The sequence below is a fragment of the Atta cephalotes genome, assembly GCF_000143395.1.
Source record: "Atta cephalotes unplaced genomic scaffold scaffold00004, whole genome shotgun sequence".
In the NCBI taxonomy this organism is placed as follows: Eukaryota; Metazoa; Arthropoda; class Insecta; order Hymenoptera; family Formicidae; genus Atta; species Atta cephalotes.
The window spans coordinates 5,114,137-5,125,074 of record NW_012130068.1 but is presented as its reverse complement, the minus strand read 5'-3'; the positions used below and the strand labels follow the sequence as shown (position 1 = coordinate 5,125,074).

At 26.4% G+C, this 10,938-nt stretch overlaps 1 protein-coding gene across 1 annotated transcript in view; it reads right to left on the bottom strand.

Moving 5' to 3' along the window:
* The window catches only part of LOC105626156 (neuromedin-B receptor), a 5,479-nt gene extending 3,806 nt beyond the window's left edge, over positions 1-1,673 (bottom strand). Inside the window, exon 1 of the mRNA XM_012207468.1 lies at positions 1,389-1,673. Within this exon, the coding sequence (XP_012062858.1) occupies positions 1,389-1,673 (285 nt within the window). The remainder of the gene's footprint in view (positions 1-1,388) is intronic.
* Positions 1,674-10,938: the final 9,265 nt, after the last annotated feature.

Sequence of the window (10,938 nt, the reverse complement as noted above, 5' to 3'; positions counted from 1 at the left end):
CCTTAACGTACGAGTTAACGTACGTTAGTACGTAGTACTATATAATATANATAGTATATATATATATATATATATATATATATATATATATATATATATGTAGGTTGCGTGAGACGTACGTTATCGAAAATATGCCGATAGAAGTGCCAGCATGTGTATTGCTGGATTCACACTAGATCCGACGTGCGTCGGATCAGAATTTTGCTTCGTATCATCGATACGAAATAAAATTCTGTTTTCTGATTGGCTGCAGAACATCGCACATCGAATCCAGTGTGAATCCAGCATATGTGCGAATGTATGGCGCGCGGTGCGCGAATTAGATGCGAAGAAGAATGCGAGGGCGTATTCTTTTTCTTCTTCCGCTAGAGCTCGAGAGACGAAAACATTACTATACTCTGTTCAACAAGAGAACGATCTCGGTTTGCGCATAGCAGGCAATGTAAAGCGGGGAGTATAGATTCTTGCATAATGCATAACACATGAGGCATAAGAAAATGAATCAATCAAAGTGTTTTATTTCTTTCCTTTCCATAACATAAAGGACTCTGATTGGTTCATTTTCTTATGCCTTTTATGGAAGAATCTGTGCTCCCTACTTTACGCTGTATAATACTATGATGACCTGCGCAAATCGGACAAGTTTTCGTCCGATCCGAGGTCATTCACTCGTTGAACGAAATATAGAAAAAACATTTTTGAGCGTGAGCAGTTTTCGATAGAATCGAGCGAGAAATCATCTAGAAACAGAGTTATGAGAGTTGTAAGAGATTGCGCGTTGTGGTGTGTAAGAGCGAGTTTTTTTTAGAATCATCCGCGCAAGAAGAAAACTGTAATGAGTGCCGATAGCCAATCGTTTGTGAGCAAATATATATTGAACTTGTATCGAATTGTTAGCGAGGTGCTATCTTTTGTTCCTGAACCCAATACTCTACATATACATATTATAATATAAAGTTGACAATAATTTTTTTAACTGTGGAAATAATTAAACATTTTATTTGTATAGCTACATAGTTGCATTTTTTTTGTGTTAAAATTGATATTTTATAAAACAAGCGTACAATATTGGTTATTTTCTTATCAATGATCTTATTAATTTTCTATACAATAGTGAAAATTTTTGGTGAAATTTATATGTATTTTTTTTCAAAGAGGAATTGTATTAGAATTTAAAAAGAACTGAAAGACAGAAATATGAAATAATAATTTATCATCCGTCAAAAATTTGAGGTAATATATCAAAATTTTATAACATTTTACTTTCGATAATACAAGAATTAATAATGGTTTACAGCATATACGTAGTTTTGTACGCATCACATGATTTCCTGTAAAAAGGAATTTGTACATAAATGTATATATTTACATATATAAATGTTACGTACTAATAAATCCCCAAGTGCCAGCGAAAGGACGTACATATTAGGTACGTTTCTCATGTTTGTGTGTCGCAGAATCATAAGAGCAAGCACGCTATTACCAACAAGACCAATTAGCAAGATCAGAAGAAAGATTATTGGTACAAAGTACGTTTCTGGTCGTTCACTGTATGGCGTATATTTTTCTTCCTCGACAGTGATATTTTTTGTTGTATTGCCAACAAAGTCACTGGCTTCCGTGTAATTTGCCGTTAGTGTCAATGGCGTTAATAATGTTGTCATCATTAACATTATAATCGAGGAGAATGGCGAGGTACTTGTTGTATATGACCATGACGTAGCCATTCCTATTTTCGTTGTTCTATGGTCCTCTTTACATTTTGATTTTTCTTCTTTTGTCCAAATTAGAATTTTGAACGCCAGTAACAGTTACATGCACCAGCTATAAAATAAAAAGAATCGTTAATGAGATTTTTACGTACAAAAGACTTGAAGCTTTTTATTATTTATTTGTGTCTCTTTGACACTTTATTTTCGTTTTTTTTATATACGTATGAGCATAATCAAATATATAATGTTTGAAATACTCTGTTAAAAATATACGATAATAATGAGGATAAATTCTGTGAATAAATATTCCATATAATTGAAGGTTTATTAAATTGACTATATGAGATTATAATTCTCTATAATATTATAATTAACTAGGTCAGCCGTGAATCCATGATGTTGCATGATGTTTATATTTAATGTTTAACATAAAACAATTTCACATCAGATATTTTGAAAATATTGTATGTTGTAAACACACAAATCATATGTATGTGTATATCTAGAAAATTAATCAATAATATTTTACATAGAGGAAATTATATAATATATACATAATACATATGTTATGTAATAGTATCTTCGCAATTTGCTTTTTAATTCTTTTTCTTTAAGGTTTTATATTTTTTGTAATAAAATTACATTATATCGGCTACGAAAATAATATTTATTTAAAAATATTTGCTAAATTAATTAATTCTGTTATCAAAGTACACAAAAAGGCAATGTGAGATAAATTGATCGCATATTCCGTCAGAAACAGTTCCTCAAAATATCTTTTCGAGGAACTATTTCTGATGGAGTATTGAGACAAAATATAGAAAACGCATGAAAATCCTTATTTTAAAATTAACATATTTATTACATTTTTAAATTAAAATATTTATATTAATACATTTTTATTAATACATTTATTACTTCTTAATTATCATATTTATCTTTGTAATCAACTTTTGAATTTGTTCATCAATTAATTAATATAAATCAAGTATTAGCTTCTATTTTCTTTGTTTTTTCTAAAATTTTCTTGTTAGTTCAAAAGATTATGTTTCAAGTAGAAATCGATCAAAAATTCGGTTTGAGTTTCGATTAAAAGACAATTTTGAGGACATAGTCGAAATCAAAACTAATCAAGATGTAATAAGCATTTATTATTTAAAATTTATTCGATGTAAAATGTTCCTTTTTTTCTGATTTTTCAAAAACTTATTTAAAATATATTTTATGCTTTGAAATTTTGTTATTGAGATAATATATTTAATATTAAGAGAATATAATTGAGATACATTACAGATAGTATATATTATGTAATAGCTATTGTATTGACAATCAGTATTATTTTTTAATTATATGGATATTATTATAATATTATATGGAATAATTTTTAAAATAACATTAAATATAACAATTCAATAAATTTTTTTTAAATGTTTTAATTTTAAATTTATATATATAAGAAAACGGCCAAAACATTAGCTAAAACACAAGATGCTAACACATTAGATGTAAAATAATATTAATTGAATTTAATTAATGTGTAAATTATATTTAAAAAATGCAAAATTAGTTTCGACTTACATAGTCTTCATCAGTCGCATAAATAAATAATATAAAATTATATTTAATATAATCAACAAAATAAAAACTATCAAAATGTTAAATTTAATAGAGTCATGCTTATAATTGCAATATAAATATTCGATATTATGATGCAATATATAAATGTAATATACTTAAATGTACATTATATAAATGTAATATACTTAAAAATTAAATATGAGAAACTGTTTATTCTCTCGATATCTATTAGAGAATATAATTTAAACTAAGTTTAATGTGAGTTTGTAGAATTCATTTACACTATCTACAATTATTCGAATTTTTAGTTATATTCCACCATGTGTCATACCACGCACGCGTGCGCACAATACACACATTCAGTTATTATAATATAAGAGGACTTGTGCGCAAACAGCGGAATAATAATATTTCTTGAAATTTAGCATCGTGAAATTTAACACATCTCTAATAACTTAATGTATGCACATGAAATTTAATGTACATGTACACAAATATTGTTTCAGTTATAAATACGTTAAATTTAATATAATGTCATGAAATTAAGTTCAAATTGTGTAACTTAAAAGTATATTAAATTTCATTTGAATTTTTTAAGTGTAAGTTTTATACGTATTATATGTATTATATGTATATAATTATATTATACGTATATGTAGTAACACACACATAAGAAATGTATGAAATTACGCAGCTCTAAATTGTCCAATTCTGCTTACAATTGTCGATCGATTTTCAGCTTCGCTCTTGCCTTTATCTCACCAACTCGCGCGCAATGTAAATGTCAATCAACATTTAAGGTCTATTCTTTTCAACTAATGTTCTTGTACGGTTCTTTCTTCTTTTTCTTTCCATGTTGGAGAGGAAAAGAGAAAAGATGAAGTAAGAAATTTATGTTTAATGTACTTTTCATAAAATGTTGTGAAATTTATAATGTGCACTTTTAAGTAATTACTGTAATTTAATTTTCAATTAAATTATTACTTTTAATTTTGTTCATAACTAGGAGCTTTATTTATATGTACAGGAAGCATTTTTAACAGTGTATAAAAAGTACATACAATATATGGTATAAAAAATACGTATAATACATGGTATTATAAGAGTACAAAAACCATATATGATACGTTATATTTATTAATGTATGCTTAATTCTGGTTGCAAATAGCGTCTTTAATTAGCAGAACTAGTGCGCACTCAGTGCACATTAAACCTGTTGTATATACACCATTCTAATCTAAATGTAAAAGTGAGATATCTCAATTGATAAAATGTTTAATGTGTATTTTATCAAATAGCATAATAAAATATTGTATTAATATTTAGTATTGAATATTTCACAGTTAATTCATTTCTATATTTTTATTGAATGTATGTATCTTTATGTCGATTTGTGTACAACGGCTTTAAAATGCATTGAGTGCGCACTATATTCTGTTCAATGAGAGAATGATCTCGGTTTGCGCATAGCAAGCAATGTAACGCTGTACGCTATGAAGATCTACGCAAAACGGATGAGTTTTTATCCGATCATTCTCTCGTTGAACGGAATATTGCCAATAAAAAACGCTATATGTTCCAGGATTAGAGAATCTCTACACCCAGAGAAAAAAATTATATTTAAATTGAAAAAATTGTTTTTTTCATTTGGTTTTAATTAGTTGAAGTGAAAATATCTTTGAGGAAAGAAAAATAAAAATTTATTTGATTTTAGAAATGACGTTATTAACTTTTTTTTAAATAAATAAATTATTTGTTCAAATTATTTGTTTAATTTAAACAAATAATTTTTTAAATCTAAGAAAATAATGATATAAATATAAGAAATAATTTGGTTGCTTTGGTTATTTTGATCCAAGAAAATTATGTCTTCAAATCATGTCTTCAAATCAAATAAAAGATTTTTTTCATCATATCACGCAAAAGGCAAAGGTGATTGCGCGGAGGAATACACGTGTTCTTGCGCTACATTTTTTTTGGTCAATCTTAACCGTAATGAATAAAGGTTTCATGACGCTTGACCGGCTTGACGCTCGTTTTCGACGTCAAAAGACATCACGTAACTATTTTGCTTGACGCTAGCATCAAAGAAATGAAATTCAATTTGACTAACAGTTAGCATCGTCGCTGGATCTTCGTTAATCATTTTGATTCAAAATAAAAAACTTTGACGTACGTAGTTAATTTTTACAAATTTTACATTTTCTAAATTTTACGATCTTCAATAGTATCGTACAAACCAAATAATATATCTTAAAAATACATATAATGTATTATAATCTCAATTTTACAAGGACTGAGAAAGATATAATAAAGATTATAATTAGTTAAAATATGAAATAACAATATTAACAAATTAGAAGTAATTTAGAAATATTTGTAGCATTAAATTTAATATATTTTTCAGGATGAATCCCTCAATCTCATACAAACATGCCGGTTATGTGAAACGAGCAAGTAGATCGCAAATCATACTTTAAAAGTATAATTTACGACATATAATATATATCATATATAATATATATCATATATAATCTTACATAATACATAATTGAACCTGATAAATTATATATATTTTTATCCTTTATTAGATAAATTAGCAACTCCTATAACTGTTATATATTAAAAGATAGATGTTTTATTATATTTATTATTTAATATACATATATATTTTTATTTATTGATACATGTTATTATTTAATATCTTGCAGATGATGGAATGACCATGATGAATAAAAAGCAAAGTGCCAGGCATAAAAACAAATAATAACAGTCACACTAGAAAAATATAGGTAATAAACTTGATAATTGTATCAAAATAATGTGAAAACTTTTTTTATTGTTTCTAATGTATTTAAGTTTTATTAATGTATTTAAGTTTTTTTAAATTTTGTTACGCCTATACAAGGAATATTATCTGAGAAAAATTCTTACGAGAAACGAAGAAATTCAGATGAAGGCTTAAAAGCAAAATTTAATCATGATGATGAAGAAACTCTTTTAAAAATCCAGTTACAAGAGCCTTTTTGGAATTATAAACTTCACGCAACATAAAAATTACAAAAAATTTTTTTCTTTGGCAAGAAGTAGCAAATGCTTTAAAATTACAGCCAATGAAGCTAAAACAAAATTTAAAAGCTTATATGATACATACCGACGAATAATTAGATTAGAAACTAGTATCAGTGGATTTGCTCAAAAAAACAATGGAAACAAATGGCCTTATTGTGACTCAATGGAATTTTTACGAAATTCTTGCTTGTTGGAAACATAAGAATTATATATTTTATATAAATGTCAAAAATATTATATTTGATATAATCTGTAATGATAATTTTAATATTTTGCAGTACCATGAATATTGATATAGATGATTTTGAAAATAATATTGAAAACATTGAACATTCAAGTATGTATTAATTGAACCTAAAATGTATTCTTTAATATTGTACAAATATTAAAACTATAAATATAAAAGAATATAAAATTATCAATTTTCTAGGAATGATTTGTCTTTCGGAGAGATCTGAGTTCTTTTAGAACATCTCAATTTTCCATTGTTCAATGTTACTTTCAAATAGTTCACTATTAGTTATCAGATTAAACACTATGTTCATTAGTTTGCAATTTTCTGTAATTCCAAGCTTTTGTGAACTTTTTAAAAACCACTGTACAAGAACCATTGATCGTTTATTATGCATCTATTGTACATTATCAGTTTCTCATACCAAATAATGCTTTGGCGTTTTCACATTTGGAAAATTTCATAATTTTCTACAATGATAGATATACATACATGTTAAACTTTTATATTATTAGAAGTCAGTTTTTAAATTAGGTTACATGTTTAATTTTAAGATTGTTATTCGAATGATTGTTTGATTTGTATATTACATCAAGGTTAACATTGAAAATAAAATAAATAAATTATTCGAAACGTTTATTAAAATAAACTATTTTATTTTAGCATTAAGACCTTGCTTGGCTCCTATTTTTATTATATTAATTTTATAAATTATTTGAGCTTTAGTTCTTACATTATTTCTTATAATTTTACAGTCTCCGAGGAGAACAAAAACAAGTCTTTTCGTAACATTCTTTGTATTATTATTACTGTTTTTTCATAAATTATTTTTATATCTTTAAATTTAATTATAAACAATTTAATTTTATTTAAAGAGAAATATTTGAAAAATCTTTTTTTTCTTAAGTATGCATGTCAACCACGAGTTGCTCTTTTGCAACTTGCTCTTTGCACTAGTTACAGATCTTCCAGATCCATAGAAATACTATTTCCGTCACAAGAGAGACGTGAAGAATTTTTAAATAAATTAAAATTTTAATCAAGAGTTGATTTCAAACAAAATCCCAATCGAGATGCAGGAAGAATTACAAATTTAACAAAGTTAATATCAGTATAATTTTTTTTTAAATAAAAATTATGTATTTTAAAATCTTAAATAAAATTGTACATTTAATTTTTAAATTAAAATATTATTGTTTTATGTATTCGTATTATAGTAATATTTTTACAGGAATATTTTTATTTAAAAATTGATAGTTATACAATTTTATTTAAGAAAAAATAATTTTTCTTCTTACGTTTTTTCTAAAGTAAATATTTTCATTATTACTTGTTAAGTAAAATTGTAATTTTAATTTGATAAAAATGATTTCAAGAAATCCGAGGCAGTAAAAAGACATAATGCATCGCAAGAGGCAAGCAAAGTTTCCAAAAAACAAAAATGTCAGTGCAACATTTCTTAAATTCGGTTCATTCAATTGATCCGAATACAAATTCACTACACTGGGTCAGATTTCGTTACGGCAACTTGAACGCATTGATACAATGCGCACAACCCGAATGCGTAGCATCGGAAAAATTCGCATTCAGTGCGTACTAGTGCAGTCTACCGAATGTGCCATAATTCTATCCGAAATGGATTTCAACCGCACAGCGTACACATTCTATTCTAATTGAATCGTGCACAATGTTACACTTTATGCATTTTCCTGTATGTTTGTATTAAGATGTTAAGCAATTGGAAAGCACCTATTATATATTTAAATTTGTTATAAATTTGACGAAGTGTTTATTAGGAGAAATTATAAACTCTTATTTATAATTTCTCCTAATAAACATTTCGTCAAATTTTTAATAAATTTAAGTATATAATATCAATTTAGAAAAACACTATTACTAATGTAATCAACAATCACTAGCCTCAATGTCATCAACATGATAATGTTTCTTGCATTCTCATTTGCTTTATTCCATTTTTTTACAAAGTCTTTAGAAATTAATCAGAATATGAACAATTTCTTTTAATTTTTGTTACAATTTATTTCTATAAGTTCTATCATACCCTCTAAATCTTACTTATCAGTAGATTATATTTCGCGCATATAAAGTAAAGCGCTATGCACACAAAGATGTTTATAAACGTATTACTCGTGTTTTTTTTTAAATTTATAATCCTGTAAGAGAACACACTTTAAAAATCGTCGCAATTTTCAATAGAGCTTCAAATGTTACATGAGCGCTGCTACATACAAGGCGTTTGAACATGTAAGAGTAATCTGTCATGGATATATCGCTATTAATCGATTACGAAACGTTTCACACAGGAGATATGTCATTGGCTCTATAGGATTATCAGTCAAGCAATGATATAATTAATCTTTCGATATGCGAATTGACAAATTGCTATCTAAATTTTTTGTATCTTCCATGAATTACTGTTGTTTCTTTTGGTAAATGAATATTGATAATTCTAAGAATAAAGATTGAAACAAAAATCATAATAGATTTTAAAATGAAATATATTTATAATTACGGATGTAGAGTTCACTTAATTAAGATCGATAAATCATAATTATTTATGTCTTGATTTCTGAAAATTTTAATTAATCACGCATTTATTTTATTAGGCCATGCTATTCTCCGTGTTTTATTTCATTATATCATTCCTAAATTGCGACCTGCCTTCGCCGTGTCATACTCTGAGCTTTAACTTTATGGAAGGACAACTATGAACTCTGAGCTTTAACTTTATGGAAGGACAACTATGTGACGTAAAGATGGCAAGGAAAAAGATTACGTGAAAAGATAAGATAATTAACAAAAGCAGAAAAGATTTTGAACATCATCAATCAGAAATGTTTTCCTTGCATTTGCATTCTTGAAACTCTGAATATATACTTATGTTAAATATTTACATTTAACATTAATATTTCACTCCTTTCATAAAAATGACATGATGTTAACGATAACGGTTCTTATTTCGGTTCTTATTATACAATATATAATATTTCATTCTATGAGTAACAATATGCTGAAGGGATTTATAACTTGTCTGCCATAAATCCGATATAAATTTAAAGGTAAATAAGATTAAAAAGGTCCTAATCTTATTTTATCCTACTAGAATAAGGATAAAATAAGATTAGGATCTTCGATAGGTAAATGTATCGTTCAAGAGAGATGCCGAAATGTATCATTAACTTAGTTACACTTTTTCGTCTTCGGAAAGGTCATAGCGAAATATATTATCAGAGATATAATAAGCTACGTCTATAATAGCAAACGAAATACAATTGACGGTGAAAAATCACATTTTCTTTGAAATGTCAGATTCAAAATTAACAAAATGTCATAGTTTTAAAAATTGTTCTTTAATAATTTGGCCTTCATTTTCGCTATATATTTTTTTATTGATTCGCATAAAATATAACATAAATTAAAATAAAGCGTAATGAATTCGATTACATTAGATTCGGCAACGTAGTTCTCTAGTAATTGCATTACTGATTCTCGTGTATAACTTATGAATGGATTAGAGAGAGCAAATTGTGATAAAATCTTTGTATAGAGAAATTGGTTGTTTAATTTCTACATCGAATACATTGTATAATACACAAAAGCAATGTATTATATTGAATTATTATATCGCATCTCATTTGGATATGAATGGAATTTTTATGATTATTACAGATCTATTAATGATATCCTTGCGATTAGTGATATAGTTTATTATATATGTGGAAAGAACGATTTTTCTAAAGTATCTAAAAATTTAACTAGATACCAAATTTGAAAATAATTTGGTTGGATCAAAATATAATTAAGAGTAATTTTAAATATGATGAACAATAAGTTTTAACATCAGTTTAAGTGTCCTACATAATTATTTTGAAGATCTGTACATTTTGATGTCCAATAAAATTAAATTTTTCAGATCTGTACTAGTTAAATTTGAACTAAACTGTCGCTTTCCATATATTGAACATTCTTCTTTTTTTAAGTTCATATTCGTAAATATCAGTTTGAAGGAAATTACGTTTTCTGTCTGTCATCTGTGATTGCAATCGAGTCATTGGAATACCATCAATTATCGAAAAAAGAGCGTGACTTGAGTAAAATTGCACTTCGCGATATTTGTATTAAATGAATGAGTATATTTGCAAGGATAAAAAAAAGTTGTTGCGCTAAGTATTTACAGAGACTTGTGAAAAAATTAATGAAAAAACGCGAAAAAGCAAATTGCACAATATTGCACAATAAATGATCTGCTATTTGATGTTTTTTATTTAAATTATTTACATTGGAAAATTTGTTTGTATAGCTGTGTAGGCATTTTCCATCAGA